The 16510-nt window shown below is 48.0% G+C and overlaps 1 protein-coding gene across 1 annotated transcript; it reads left to right on the top strand.

Annotated features, from left to right (window-relative positions):
• Positions 1-4551: 4551 nt before the first annotated feature.
• stc1 (stanniocalcin 1) lies at positions 4552-9968 on the top strand (the record flags this gene model as incomplete). Its single annotated transcript, XM_084468859.1, has 4 exons — positions 4552-4678; positions 6755-6897; positions 7549-7760; positions 9647-9968. The coding sequence occupies exons 1-4, from the start codon at positions 4564-4566 to the stop codon at positions 9966-9968; spliced, it is 792 nt and encodes a 263-aa protein (XP_084324985.1). The 5' UTR covers positions 4552-4563.
• Between the last annotated feature and the right edge of the window lie 6542 nt (positions 9969-16510).

The following is a 16510-nucleotide window of genomic DNA, read 5'->3' as shown; positions in this document are numbered from 1 at the left end:
ACACAGGCAAACACACACACACACACACACACATACACACGCACACCCCCATCGCCATGTCCCGGGGTCAGAGCCGTCTCACGCGTCAGTCCACCTCGCCGGTTGGAATGGTTATTTATCGCTTTACAGTGTTTACCGCCACGCTGCCTAAAAAAAGACCAACACTTTGGGTTTAGGAGACATTTAAAGTTTGTAATTGAAAACACTTGTCTGTGAGAGCAGATGTGGGCCGCATTCCAACATGTATTCCTGAGATGCCTGCACTGAGGATGGATCCAGATGGGGTGCAACAGATACCAGATGGCAGAATGGTCCACAGCCTACTTATAGACCACAGGCCACGCCCCCGCAGGTACCCTGCCTGTGTGTGTGCGTGTGTCTGTGTATGTGTGTGTGATGTCAACATAAACGATTGAACTATTTTTACACATGGGACCTGCCTTCTCAGGGCCAAACCCAATAACTTCTGATCCGTCTAAACTGGCACTAAGGCTTGTGGGTATGCAGGGTCCATCTTAGTCCCCCTGAGGAACACCATTAACAGGTTAGTGAGTGAAGTGTGTGTGTGTGTGGGGGGGGTAAATGGACTTCATTTATAAAGTGCTTTGTCAGACCAGTGGCCACTGAAAGTGAATCAAAATGAATACGATCGCATTCATCCATTCATACAACGATAAGGCAGTAGGCAGGTCAGCCAGGGTGAGGAGCCTTGCTCAGGGACACCTCGGCATAGGGATCCAACCAACAACCTCTCTACCTCCTGAGACCCTGCCCCCCCCCCCCCCTGTGTTGTCGGGGTGACGGGACTGTGGACATACAAGTAGAGACAATCACACAAGTACAAGTAGAGCCAATCCCACGCAGGCAGCCACCTCCAGCAGGACATGAGCTACAGGTTCCTCCCTGACCGCTAAAGAACCCTAGACTCAGATTATCTTAGACGGTTGATCAACCATTGTTTAGTTAAAGACCATCCCTGACCACTAGAGGACCCTAGACTCAGATTATCTTAGACAGTTGACCAACCATTGTTTTGTTAAAGACCATCCCTGACCACTAGAGGACCCTAGACTCAGATTAGCTTGGACGGCAGTCCAACCATCGCTTAGTTAAAGACCCTCCCTGACCACTAGAGGACCCTGGACTCAGATTATCTTAGACGGCAGTCCAACCATCGTTTAGATAAAGACAATACGGTCGTTGGTAGCGATAATAACATTTCCTTCTAACTCAAACTTTGACGTGAAGCAGATACTGTTGTTTTAACCACTGTATGTTAATGTCTGTTTCTGTCTGTTTCTGTTTGTTTATCATTTTATATTGTTGGATTTATGACTGATTGTGATTGTTGTTGTTATGCATTCTTTCTGTTATACACTTTGTAACCTTTTGCTTCAAAAAGTGTTCTGTAAATGAAGCTTTACTTCTAACTTTGTAACTTACTTGCGCAGGGCAGTAGAGTATGAGTATAGTGTGTCCCAGACTGAGAACCTCATGTAAGACTGCATGTGAATTCTAATGGAACTCGCTCTGCTTTGTAACATGTCACACTGCTTTGTAACACGTTACACTGCTTTGTTCCATGGTTCTGTATACTGGTTCCATCTGCATGGGGAGCCCACCTTTCCACCAGACCGTTGCTGAGGAGCTATTGTCATCCTTTAGACTCTAAAGCTCTGGCTCCAGGTCAGCTCATAACCACAGAAGAACACGGCCCCTCTTAAGTTTAGAGGGGCCGTGTTCTTCTGTGGTTATGAGCTGACCTGGAGCCAGCGCTGCAGCAGAGCTCTGGTTCTCCACTCTGCGTCCCGCTACACACTGAGGGCAGAGTGAGGACCAGACAGCAGTGTCCACCTGTGCGTACCCTGATGTTCTTCAAATGGTCCCACTACTCTGGTCGAGGGTTCATGATGTATTTACAATTTGAAAAAGTATAACATTTACCCATGTGTATATAAAAGTACTCCTCTCACGGATTTAAAAAATGTGCAAAGAAAGGAATGAAGGAACTAATATTCTAAATATTTGTATCCTGAAAATGTGCAGGCCTATAGGGCTATGATGTGGAACCGGTTTGCAAGCAAAAAGAAAACCAAATGAGAAACAGTACATCACTTTAGCTTTTAAAACAATGGTATTCAATATTTTTTATATAATTCTCTTGTAAAAGTGTGGGATGTGGTCCATGCCCGTGAGAGTTCTATGTTATTGGATTCATCGCATTTGCAAAGTGATCTGTAATCATAAAATCCTCCAGCTCGATGTAAATGAATGCAAAGCGCTCAGGTTGCAGCGGATCGTTGTATGGGCTTGTTCTCTGGAAGACATTTGTCCTTTCATTGAACCCTGCACAGCAACCCTCCCCCTCCTCCTCCTCCCCCTCCTCCCCCACAATCCCCCCCAAAATCCCCCCACCCACCCCCCACCCCCCCCCCCCCCCCCCAACACTTTGCCAATGGGTGTCTCTGTTATATTCGCTAACAAACGGCGAATCACTTTCTTTCGACCTGACAAAGGAATTCATTATCCTCCATGCGAGGAGAATAATCCAGATATAGTTTCCTCCTCATGTGTTTACAGTTTGGCAGCGTCCACAAGCAAGAGGCTGCTGGGACCAAGGTACTGTCAAGACCCAGTCCCTCATTGGGGGACCTGGGCCGGACCTGGACCTGGGGGATGCCCTTAAACCCACCAGGACCCTAACCACTGGAGGCCCTCGACACCAAGAGCCATGCATGGCTGGTTATTACACAGCCTTCGTGCTACCCCATGAGCTAACGTTATGCAAGAGAGCGTTTGGGATTAGTGGTTTCTTGTGTTGTATTTGAGGTTGTTGTGTGTTGTTGTGTTTTGTTGTATGTGTTGTGTGTTTCTGGCCGATTGTCAGGTTTTCTCCAGTGCCTCGGTTGAAGACAACCACGTGTGTGTGTGTGTGTGTGTGTGTGTGTGTGTGTGTGTGTGTGTGTGTGTGTGTGTGTGTGTGTGCATGCGTGCGTGCGTGTGTGTGTGTGTGTGTGTGTGTGTGTGTGCATGTGTGTGTGCGTGTGTGTGTGTGTGTGATAAGTAGAAGTTATCCAAAGGTAGAGCAGGAGAGGGGGGGGGGGATAATAGTCACAGGATCAAAGCTCATCATACAACATACAACAACCTCAAAAAGTGGATTCATTTTTTCTTTTTGAAGTATTGAAATCTTCACCCCAAGGACTATAGCTGACCATCTTAAGCTTGCACCCCAAGACATCTGAGAACCTATGGCCGCGACTGACCAGAACATGTACCAAATCAACTACAGCATGCTTTTTGTGATTGGTCTAAATGGGCCGATGAGGAAGGGTTTCCTGGCACAGAAAGCCTTGACCAGCAGGCAAGCTTCAGTGAGCTGAGCATCAACTCGTCTTTACCCCAATGCTGTTTGTCAGTCCAAGGACTCTGCTAGGGATCTCTGCACTCTGGGTACTGTGGCCTACCAAGAACACAACCGGTCGTTCTGAGCAGTATACTGGACAAAGAGGAGGTACACCTCACACACACACACACACACACACACACAAATATAGGATGGCGTGTGTCACCGCACTCCACACATCATCTCCTGCCTGTTGACCCTGAGCCAGGTTAGGCCGGAGCATGATGTCCACGCTGTAAATCAACAAGATACTACCACGTAGACCACTCAACACATGATGCTGTTTATACTAAGTCCCCCCCCCCCCATAAACCATGCATTACTGCACACAGTCTAATAAAATGTGAAAGAGCGATGAAGTCATGTTTGAATCGTCTGCCTCAGCGTTTGGGCAGGGAATTTACCGTACGACCAAGTGTGTTTCAACTGAATTGAAATGAAGTACAAATTGGTCTGGTCTGAAAGCAAGTTGAATATGTTTTCAGGATCTACTGTACTTCTGCTCTGGTGAGGAGGTGGGAAGCTGGGGGATTTGGGGAACATTCCAATGAGTTCAGGAGCATGAGGACTGCTGTGATGGTTACAACTGAACCACGTAAAATCAAAAGTCTCATTCATGCCTTGCATTGCAGATCATTTTGTGAAGAATGAAATCACTGGAGCATCCTGAATATTTAGTAAATAGCTTACTCATTGTTTCCAATTAGAAAAATGACCAATGAAGCAATGAATATAAGCAATGAATATTAAAATTATTTCATCAGCAATTTCACTGACGTGATCGAAATCTTGATGATAATCTAAATGAACGACAAAAGTGTTTGGTCAGTTAATAATACACTGGAAATACTTGCTCTTGAATATTGCGTTCTGATTGGTCCGGGCGGGCACCTCGTAACGTTCAACGCTTCCATATAAACCCATGCAGACTCCACACCGCTTCTATCTGTCATCCAAGTCAAAAGGAGCGTGGAGGCCAACGCGAGACAACTGCAGCGTTCAGTAGATGGTAGCCTGTACTTGTATTACAGCTTTCATTGATTCTGCTACGGCGTAGCGTACAGTGAAGCGTAGAGGAGCGTCAGTCCTATGAATGTCCAATATATCAGGACACATTTTATTCACTGTTAATACTGTATATCTGTCTTAAGAGGACGATGCCTTGGAGGACCGGAGTTTTTCTTTTGATGTTGCTTAACGCATCTGCAAATGAGCTGGACCAGAACGAGTCCTATTCACCCAGGAGAACACGCTTCTCGTCCAATAGCCCTTGTAAGTAAGCGTTCTACATCTCTCTCTCTCTCTCTCTCTCTCTCTCTCTCTCTCTCTCTCTCTCTCTCTCTCTCTCTCTCTCTCTCTCTCTCTCTTATGAACATTCACACTAAATCCCGTTCCTACCTTCTGTTGACTCTGTGCACAGATGATACTGTCTGTCTGCATATGTGAGGCATTTGCAGCAGATCGCCTGGTCTCGGTACCGTAGTGTTTCCGTGATCCACGGGGATGCCGGTAGGCTGTAGGTGAACCGGCAACAGATGAGTAGCATGAGCATCTCGCTGACACTTGTGTGCGTGCAGCAGGCTGTGTCATGCTGAGGCTGGATGCCGGTGGTCGCCTTCCACTGCAGAGGTCCCCCTCCATCTAGGAGGATTTTACACCACTTCAGTTGCCTTGTGTTTCGCTTTAAGACTGTAACGCGTTCCGAATCATCCGTGTAACCTTCAAGTGGCGCTAATAGTGCTCTCTGGTCACAACGGCATCATCGGACGAGGCAGCTGAACACCAATCCGAGCCAGTTCTTGGGTCCCCGAGGCGGTGATTTGACCGTAGGGTATAGCTTATAGTCACCCGTTAACAGTTCGTATTGGGGAAACTCAGCTCACTCCTCTTTTCATTTTGAATGCATGACTTTTTAAAGAGGGGCGCAGGATGGAGACGGGTCGCAGTCCAGCTTCCTCCGCGTGACACCGGAGAGGGCGTGTGTGCGCCTCACGCACGTGGCGTACTTTGCCTTTCCGTTTCCGTGTGTGTGTGTGTGTGTGTGTGTGTGTGTGTGTGTGTGTGTGTGTGTGTGTGTGTGTGTGTGTGTGTGTGTGTGTGTGTGTGTGTGTGTGTGTGTGTGTGTGTGTGTGCGCGTGTGTGTGTGTGTTTGCGCTTGTGTGTGTGTGTGTGTGTGTGCGTGCGTGTGTGTCTGTTCGAGTGTGTGTCTGTGTGACTGTGTGTGCGTGTGTGTGACTGTGCGTGCGTGTGTGTGTGTGTGTGTGTTTGCGTGTGTGGGTGCTTGTGAGCCTTTGGTTGTTTTAAATTCGTTTCATCTAAATATCACTTAAAATGAACAATGGTGATACAAAGGTCTTTACCAAACAATGAGAAAAAATGTCCTCATCCTTGAGAAAAGTAGATAGTGAGAGAGAGAGAATGGTAGAGAGAGGAGAGTGGGGGGTCGTGGTATGTGTTTCTGACTCTAGAGTGCAGTATTACCTTATTCATATTTGGTGCACCAACAATGTTTATGCAGTATTGGTCTGTGGCCCTATTTCTTTTTCTTATGAGCGTTTGACCAAAGCTGCTAAGTGCAGTTTGCGTGTGTGTGTGTGTGCGTGAGTTTCGTTGGCCTTTGTGCGTGCTTGCATATGTGTGTGTCTGTGTGTTTGTGTGTGTGTGTGTGTGTGTGCGTGCATGAGTGCGGTTGGCCTTTGTGCGTGCTTGCGTATGTGTGTGTGTATGTGTGTGTGTGTGTGTTTGTGTGTGTGTGTGTGGTGACACAAAAGTTTTCTCCACAAAATGCTTTACAACATGACCCACTTATTCTCCAAACGTACTTAAGTTTGGAGCCCACATACCGACATACAGTCAGGGTCTGGTACCGTACGTCTCAGAGCCCAAACCCCACACTCTTTACCTGCTCGCCTCATTGTTTGGCGGAAACCATAGCGATGCCAGTGTTAACAAGCCTAACGAGGGAGCGATTGGCCGGTGGGCTGACGGACTGTCTCTGTTTGATTTGCCGGTGAGCTGACGTCCGTCTCTGATTGGCCGGTGGGCTGACGGTCCGTCTCTGATTGGCCGGTGGGCTGACGGCCCGTCTCTGATTGGCAGGTGAGCTGACGGTCTGTCTCTGATTGATTGGCCGGTGGGCTTACGGCCTGTCTCTGATTGGCCGGTGGGCTGACGGTCCGTCTCTGATTGGCTGGTGAGTTGACAGTCCGTCTCTGATTGGCCGGTGGGCTGACGGTCCGCTCTGTTTGATTGGCCGGTGGGCTGACGGTCCGCTCTGTTCGATTGGCCGGTGAGTTGACGTCCGTTTCCGATTGGCCGGTGTGTTGACGGTACGGTCTCCCTCCACAGCGGACGTGGCGCGGTGCCTCAGCGGTGCCCTGCAGGTGGGCTGCGGGGCGTTCGCCTGCCTGGAGAACTCCACCTGCGACACGGACGGCATGCACCACATCTGCAGGGCCTTCCTGTACAGCGCCGCCAAGTTCGACACGCAGGTACGCCTGTTGCTCGCTCCCCATGTGTTCATCGTCCGGAGGTCTCTTGAGGGGGGGAACTCTGATGCGGGACAGTGTGGATGAACAGTGTGTATAAACGCTTGTTATACATATGGGGTGTAGGTTGTTATTATAATCTATCTATTGGGAATGTTTCTGGGTATCATTTCAAACCATCATGGCAACCCCCCAGTGGAAGACCGACCTCATCGCTCATCTGTTAGAATAAAGCCATGAACACCTCACACCTGCCCCCCCCCCTCGCCCACACTTGCCCCTCCCCCCTGCCCACACCTGCCTTAATGTTAATTCTAACAGGGTAAAGCTTTAACCTTAATGTTAATGCTTACAGGGTGAAGCTTTGACCTTAATGTTAATGTTAACAGGTTAAAGCCTTAACCTTAATGGTAATGATTGCTAACAGGGTAAAGCTTTAACCTTAATGTTTAAGGCTAACAGGGTAAAGCTTTGACCTTCATGTTAATTCTAACAGGGTAAAGCTTTGACCTTCATGTTAATTCTAACAGGGTAAAGCTTTGACCTTCATGTTAATGCTAACAGGGTAAAGCTTTGACCTTCATGTTAACGCCAACAGGGTAAAGCCTTGACCTTCATGTTAATACTAACAGTCCGCACGGCCCTTGTTTTCAGGGTAAAGCCTTTGTGAAGGAGAGTCTGAAGTGCATTGCTAACGGCATCACCTCCAAGGCCTTCTCCACCCTCCGCCGCTGCTCCACCTTCCAGAGGATGATCTCGGAGGTGCAGGAGGAGTGCTACAGCAAGCTGGACCTGTGCACCGTGGCGCGCACCAACCCCGACGCCATCGGGGAGGTGGCCCAGCTGCCCAGCCACTTCCCCAACAGGTGAGCTCCCCTCCGCCTCCTGGTCCTCAAGGGACAGCGCTTTACAACAAGAAGGTTCTTTATCCTGTCTTTACTATTCTTTAACCATCACTAGCAGCACTAGGAGCGGTTAACCATCACTAGCAGCACTAGAAGGTTTTAATCATCACTAGGAGCATTGCATCACTAGGAGCGTTTAATCATCACTAGAACTAGGAGCATTTAACCATCACTAGCAGCACTAGGAGCGTTTAACCATCACTAGCAGCACTAGGAGCATTTAACCATCACTAGCAGCACTGGGAGCATTTAACCATTACTAGCAGCATTGGGCGCATATAACCATTATTAGAAGCACTAGGAGCATGTCACCATCATTAGCAGTATAAGGAGCATGTAACAATCACTAGCAGTGTTTATCCATCACTAGCAGCACTGGGAGCATTTAACCATCCCTAGCATCACTAGTAACATCTAACCATCCATCACTAGCAGCCACCGGCAGCTAGCACAGTTTCCAGGTCTACTGCATATTGTCTTTGAGCATTCATCTAACATAGATGTATTCTGTTCTGTTCTGTAGTAAGAAACCCACACAACCAGAGGAAACCAACATAAACAAAATACAAACAAATGCAGCAGTGCTATCGCTTGAATCGCTTTAAACTGGCAGTATATGAACACCGTGTACTTTAACATAAAGATGAGACCGTCCCCAACTCTCTACTGTGTAGAAGTCCTGTGGGCTCGTTTCTATTATACTAGAACTGGGACCGTTTTGCCGGGAAAAAGGAAGGAAATAATGCAGACGACGTCCCAAGGGCCCTAGTACATTACGAAGAGCTAGCTTTAGCCCGTCATTGTGTAGTGGGTTGGTATTATTAGTGTGATCAGAGGGGGTCCGTTTCCCTCCAGCGCTCTCCCTGCTGGAGCCAGCAGGCTGCTCCTCCTTTCCAAAGAGGTCAGCCATGAGAAGTGCTTCCTGATTCTCACAGCGCCCATTAAAACGCAATGGTGCATATTAATACATCTGAGATTACCACTGTTTCAACCCATGGGGTGAATTCAGATTCATGGCACTATGAGCTTGTAGGATTAAAGCAACTTGCTCAAGGATGGCCCAAGTAAGGCTCCAGGAATGGAGGATCGAACCTGGAACCCTTCGACTGGGAGTCCCTATACCCTCTCCACTACTGTACACTATCCTGCCAGTCCCCCAGCATCAGTACACTCTGAGTTTGTTCCAGTCCCCCTCTGAACCCGTCAGGGGACATCCTCTCGGCCAGAGCATGTGATGCAGTTCATGTTCCTTGGACTCTCTGAGTTACAGTCCAGGCTGCTGTCAGGCGCCCTGATCCTGCTCCAGCGTTTCAGGTGTTTTGAAAGCTGGCGTTGTTTCAGTGAGGCTGCTCCTCTGAGGGTGAACGGTGTCCTCCATGTCTGAAATATTGAAATGCTGCCTGGCGGCATTTCAGCAGGTTGGGTGGGGGATGCCGCGCTCATAGAAACAAAGGATGAGTGGCGTCACATGTTGACCACGTCAGAGCGCACGGAAACTATGCAGAAGTAATGACGGGAGGAGAATGTGACAATCGACTTAATCTGTTAATCTAATTATCCAATTAGTTAAGGCGTGAGCGACTTGCACATGATGACAAAACAGATTGTCTCATATGAGTAAAATGAACAAAGTCTTTTGTGTGTGTGTGTGTGTGTGTGTGTGTGTTCATATGTATGTGCATGCGTGTGTGTGCGTGCATGGGTGTGTGCATGTATGTGTGCTTGTGTGTGTGTGTGTGTGTGTGCATATGTATGTGCATGCGTGTGTGTGCGTGCATGGGTGTGTGTGTGTGTGTGTGTGTGTGTGTGTGTGTGTGTGTGTGTGTGTGTGTGTGTGTGTGTGGTAGGTTCTACGGCCGGCTGCTCCAGAGCCTGATGGAGTGTGACGAGGACACGGTGGGCCGCGTGCGGGCCAGCATGGTGTCCCGGCTGGGCCCAGAAATGACCCTGCTGGTGCAGCTGCTGCAGAGCAAGGCCTGCCCGTCCGCCAGCGCCGCCACCGCCTCCGTCTCCGTCTCCTCCGCCGCCGTGCCCACCGGGGTGGAGGGCCGCGGGGGCTGGCGGTGGGCCTCGGGGCCCCACATGTACAAGGTGCCCCCCAGCCTGCGGAGCAGGGACTCCGGCGCCGGGCACATCGGGAAGAAGCGCGCGGTCACCGACGGCTCCTAACCGCCTCCCCCTCGCCGCGCCGGGAGAACGCCTCCGACGAAGAGTCCGATCACGACGAAAAGCACAGACGACCGATTCCATCCCCCTCCTGCTAGACCGGACGTCAAAAGAAATATGTACCTCTATGAAACTCACCTTAAGCTGTTCACGTCGATATGGAAGTTAGATTGTTGTTGTATGTTATCTATCCTTTACGCTTCAGGCGCCATTGACTGTTCGCTACAACCTTTTCAACGCCGCCATTATGGAACCTGTGGCTGTTTTTATGTCAAGCAAGACAGTCATGTTTCCTGTTCCTCTCCTCCCCGCCGCTCAGAGAGAAACCCCAGCAGAGGTCTCGTGGGACCAAGCACAAAGCAGCCCTACTGGTTCACACCTCTACTGCACCAGGGGTCCATGGTTTGAAAAGCACACACATACACACACACACACACACACACACACACAGAGACCACGCCATCATGCGTCTGTTCATCCAGGAAAGTCCGTCTCAGAAGAGCATTGTGTCCGTGTTTTGGATGTTTCTGATGAACAACCAAGTAGTGCGCATGTGCTCTGGAAAATGAGCTTCATCTTCTGCCATCTCGTCTCGTATCCTCGGCACTAAGTCCCCCCCCCCGACAGCTCCAGCTCTCTGGGGACATTGCTCTGAGGAGGGAGGTTGGTAGTGATGGGTTGGGACGGGGGGGTTCACCATAATCTATGAAAGGTTACCTTAAAAACTGACCAAATAACCGACCAACTGCCCTAAATGCTATTCCTGAGATACCAAAATAGTGTAGAGCCATCGCACAACACGTCTTGTTTTCTGAGGGCCGGATGAACTCCATGATCCTTGAGGGAAACGCATCTCAGATCTTTCTTCAAGGACATGGACTGCCATCTCTCCTTCAGAAAAAAGCGGTCTTGCGTGTGTCGCCTCCAGACCCTGCAGACTGCAGAAGACTGCTGCGCTCTATGCTACACAAGGGACCATGTTGCTGGATTCTGTAACCGGTTTGATGATGAGGGTGTCCGTCCTACACACTGGTCTCCAGTGGGGGAAAACCATGAGAATGACTATTTAAAAGCCTTGTTGGAATGATATTGATATTTATTTTCCTACAATATTATTTAATATTTTTTGGGTTTATTTTGTGGCATTATAGTTATTTTTTTATTTTTACTTATTTCAATGATAGACATTTTAAAGATGCAGTTATATCACAGCTCCATGTGAGGACACGAGCTCCATGTTAAAGAGGTTAGTGGACACTAAGTTGTGGCTGAACAGGACGTGCGTCATGACTCTGTGCTGGACATAGGGCGTCGGGTTGGCCATTCATGTCAGTTATCTCCATATGTTGCAGGGAGGCCACCCCCAAAACAAACCATAGCTCAAACAGATACTGGTGCAAAATGACATCTTGGACCTTAATAATTGTATTGTATTTTCTGTGGCAAGATGTAAAACGGTGTATAATAATACAACCCCAATGCATTCGGTCATAGCTAGCACGATGCAGACACAACACAATCACCCAAGGGCCATGGTAGTCTAATAATTGGAGTTCTGTGATGTTCATGTCTGAGGGCGTCGACCTCACTAGCTCCTCCATTATGTCATTAAGCGTTAGCTGCAGTCACATGCTAATGTAGCGATGGAAACCTTCCTGAGAGATATACGGAATAAAGGAACTTAGTACCAGACATCACTGACTAACCAGTATTTCTTTCCTATTTTATCTCCACACACAAAAACACCAAGCCATTCCAAGCCCTTCTGACCCCTAGTGACCTCGCCTGACTGGACTGTGGTTCCCATCCCAGCCCTCCAGTGTTGATTGTACAAAAGGGGATACAAATGGGCCATATTTCTACTTTTTTTTGCCAGCTAGAGAGAGAGAATTGAACATCTGAGATTGAATGTAATGAGTTTGTCCAGTATAGGTTTGCGTGGACAATCGTTTAAAATCATGACACTTTGTACAGTCATACAAACTATGTTGGAGGTATCGTTATGCTAATGTTTCCTCTTTGTACCATGTGGATGAGCAGTGGTGCTGAGACACTAGTCTCAAACTAGATTCACTAATGACATAACTATTTGTGCAAAGTACGAATTCCCCTGAACTGGAAGATATGATGAATTGAAAGACTTGCAGGCACAGCTATGGTCAATATGTTGCAGTTACACTTAGTGGTCCAATTTCTTTCAAATGTAAAGACCTATGACTTTTCTTTTAACCTTACGTTCTGATAACCATTTAAGTTCATTTTGAGGTAACCTCTACTTCAGAAAAGTAAAATCAATTAGCATATGGATTCCCCTTTCATACGGAAACATTGCATGCCAGAAAAATTATTTAGGGTCAGGGTTTTTTTTTCTGCCAAAAACTTTTGTGATGTGATGTTAAGATGTCAAAACTATGCAATAATATCACACACAAAGGATTCATAGCCACACACAATGTCCTTTTGTTCATTCAGTGGCCACAGTTACTGCAGGAATGAAAGCAACAACATGTAAATAGTCTCATCCTACAACTGGGAGGGGCTACCTGCTCATCACTTCCTGTTCCTGTCCCATCAGCCGTCTCTCTCTTTCTCTCCCTCCCTCTCTCTCTCCGTCTCATTCCCTCTCTCTCCCTCTCTCTCTCTCTCTCTCTCTCTCTCTCTCTCTCTCGCTCTCTCTCTATCTCTCCTCTTAGAAAAGAGAAGCATTCTCCCAGGGCTACTGGGAGCCCAGAGACTGGTCAAACTGGTGTATCTCCCTAATGACACACACTGTGTTTAATCTGCACTTTGCATTTAACCACTATGAGGGCCTTGAGACCTTCAGCATGTGCATCTTAAACACACATTAAGGCAGTGGAAGAGGAGTCCGTCTGAATCTATTGTTCACTAGGTGGTCGGTCGTTGCTCTGTTGATATATCTGTCTCTTTGTTGTCCATGAAGCCCACCAGTTGCTGCTAAACACGCCTGTTCTCCCCTTGATGCCGTCCCCCTTGAGACCCCAACGCTGGGGCCGCTTTCTTCTTTTGTACCCCCCAATGTTGAGTGAAACTGGCATTAGTGGACATTGAAACGTCCTCATGTGGGATTTGGGATTCCTTTTCTCTGTTTTCTGTAAACTTGTATCATTTGTTATTCCTCTTCTTAATTAACTTTAACAGGTAGTGCAACTTGTTTGCTGTGTTTTATTATTTTATGAAGAGTCATATGTTTGGGTCACTTGGAGAATGTACCTGTCTATTGAATGTGTCTGTTGTGATCAGATCAAGAAACCTAACATCACCCCGTGAAGGCTGTCAGGAAAATCACAAAAACTCAACGATGCAGGAACAGTAAAAAACCTTTTCCTTTTACAGTGGGTCAGGTCAGGCTGACTGACTTGTGCTTTTCTGTCCCAGCACTATGGGGACTTTACTCCATCGGGAATATAGTCTATAGGGACTCGACTCTATAGGGACTAGACTCTATACAATATAGAGGGACTAGACTCTAAAGGGACTAGACGCTATAGGGACTATACTATATAGGGACTATACTTTATACACTTTTTAGGGACTAAACTCTTTAGGGACTATACTCTCTAGTACTATATGACTATACTCTATAGGGACTATACTCTATACTCTATAGGGACTATACTCTCTAGGACTATACTCTATAGGGACTATACTCTATATGGACTATACTCTCTATACTCTATAGGACTATACTCTCTATACTCTATAGGACTACACTCTATAGGACTATACTCTATACTCTCTATAGGGATTATACTCTATTGGGACTATGCTCTCTATAGGGGCTATACTCTCTATAGGGGCTATACTCCCTATAGAGACTATACTCTCTATAGGACTAGACTCCCTATACTCTATAGGGACTAGACTCTCCCACTCACAGCCCCTGACCCCTCATGGTACTCATTCCTCTCAAGACTTGAAATAAAAGCGTGCTTAAAACAAAATCAGAAGGCTTCAATGACCAGTAAACAATAACAATAGACAGGAAATAGAAAATGTACATTTATTTTATTATAAAACTCTAATGTTACTACGGACTGGGGGAAATAACTGAAGCCCTGAAACAGATGCTATGATACGCATGATGGATCCTTGTGAATCACTTGCACTTTAAATCTGCCCATCTCCATATATACCCTACTGTGTATATGGATGGGCTCTCTCTGTACTGAATAGTCATGAAGATACGAATACATCGATTGTGTGTATTTTGTTGATCAGAAATAAAACATTTATCATATCTGGCATATGGTACGAAATGTGTGGCTCACTGTTATTTCACGACATTTGAAAGTTCAACGTTACACAGAAAGCTTTCAGATATGGTCGACACAGAGTTCCTCACAAAGGGCTCTCCTATTGAAGTTGTCCAAACCAGAACAAGCTGAACCAAGACTGCAACGCCATCAGTCCCAATCTGTAGTCGCCTGCTCTGACCTCCACTCCATGATCAACCCCAAAAACTGACCAGAAACTGCACACATGTAGACAATGTTCAAACATAACCGAACAAAGCAGCCCAACTCAAATGAACTCTGCCCACCCAACACTGGTACACAGATACTTGATCCAAAGTTATCATTTGAATTAAAATCCATACTTTATTTTGTTTCCTCTCCTATTTTTACCCGTCGTCCCCTGAGGGCCTTTATTGAGTGGAAGATGATATTTCAAAGGATCACATTTTAAGATAAAGCACTCTTGCAGCCTGGTCCTGGGTCTGTCAGTGGCTCTGGGAGCTTGAGAACAGTGAAGAGAGCATTTCACAGGCGTGTCAGCATAGCACACACACAGGTGTCCATCACCCACTAAGGGAATGATCCCTTTAGGCAGCCGTAGTTAGTGTTCTGAGTGACACCTCTGTTTCTACCTGTGAACTATTGAATGGTCCTTCGAATCGAACCCACCAGAGGGGTCTACTCCTCAGAGGGTTGGGGAATGAAGTATGATCAGGGAACAGCCGCACCACCTCCAGATGAATAATGAACTTTCTTAAAGTTGAGCCCAAACGCGCTGAAACTGCAGAAGTGGCTGTTTGGTTTTTCCGAGAGCCTGAGGAGGAAAGAGTTTACAGCAAGAACGGCTCCGTGGACATTATCTCAGTCAGAGATATCATTTCATGCCTATTTAGAGGAGGAAGTTCCTGTAGGGCTCTCTCTCTCTCTCTCTCTCTTCCGGTCTCTCTCGCTCTCTCTCTCTATCTCTCTTTCTCTCTCTTCCTTTCTCTCTCTCCTTCTCTCCCTCCCGCTTCCTTTCACCTTCTCTCCCTCTCTTTTAATTTGTCTCTCCCTCCTTCCCTCTCTCTACCCCTCCTTCCCTCCCCCTCCCTCCCCCTCTCCCCCTCTCTCCCCCTCCCTCCCTCCCCCTCCCCCTCCCTCTCCCCCTCTCTCCCTCTCCCTCTCTCCCCATCTGCCCCTCTCCCTCCCTCACTCACTCTCCCCTCTCTCCCCCTCCCTCCCTCCCTCTCCCCCTCCCTCCCTCTCCCCCTCTCTCCCCCTCCCTCCCTCCATCTCCCCCTCTCTCCCCCTCCCTCCCTCCCTCCCTCCCTCCCTCTCCCCCTCCCTCCCTCCATCTCCCCCTCTCTCCCCCTCCCTCCCTCCCTCCCTCTCCCCCTCGCTCCATCAGTAGCGCTCTGTTCTCATGGATAGGTGATGCTGCAGCACTGCACACATCATGTCCTTCTCCAACAGAGACACTCTCCTCCCGGTTCATCAATGAATCCACTTCAGCACTAGAACATGCCATACACCTGAATGACGTTTGTTTCTTGTTGCTTCGTATCGACTCACTTCTAAATGGTTTGTTGTTGAAATTTAAACTGTTGGGGAAACACAGCTCTAAAACATCTGAGCCAACAAGTGTTGGCTGATGAGCTTTGTCGTCACCCCACCCCTTTGTCCCACTCAGATACTCACTGAGATGTCTGGATGGACTGACCCCATGGGGTGTGTTGAGCAGGCTCCCTACAAGGTGAGCAGTGTGGAGAAACCATGAAGAAGGATCATTTAGTTGACTCTGTCTCAGTCTCCACATGTTGAATCCTAAGGCATCCCTCCAGCGTGGAGCCTCCTCTCCTCTGTCTTTCAAGCCTTTCTTCCCCGTCGTTATGAGGCCCCAGTGTTCCCCTCATGAGCCACTGGGATGTACTTCTATGACATGCAACACTGGTTGTCAACATGTGGCAGAATGTCTCTGAATGAGCCGAATGAGCTCCACAATGTCTGTGTGGTTCAAGAGTTGACGCCGGCATGTTCCACTCAAGACAAAGAGGAGGACCCTGGAGGGGCAGCATGATGACGGCGTTGGCATCAATCTGAAAGCTGCCAACGCGTCCCACATTGTTTGCTCTTCTTCCTCCTGACCTTGGGTCCCGGCGGCCGGATGGCACCAAGCCCCCAGCACCCAGCCCGCAGCAACCGGCACCCAGCACGCAGTTTTACCGGGCAGGAGAACAATGAATCGTGGGTAGTGTGGCCTCGGCCCTCTCGCTCTGTTCATTAGGCCCTCTGCTTTCCCCTGAAGCCAGC

Source organism: Micromesistius poutassou (genome assembly GCF_964030765.1).
Source record: "Micromesistius poutassou genome assembly, chromosome: 5".
Taxonomy (NCBI): Eukaryota; Metazoa; Chordata; class Actinopteri; order Gadiformes; family Gadidae; genus Micromesistius; species Micromesistius poutassou.
This window is presented reverse-complemented; position numbering and strand designations above follow the sequence as displayed.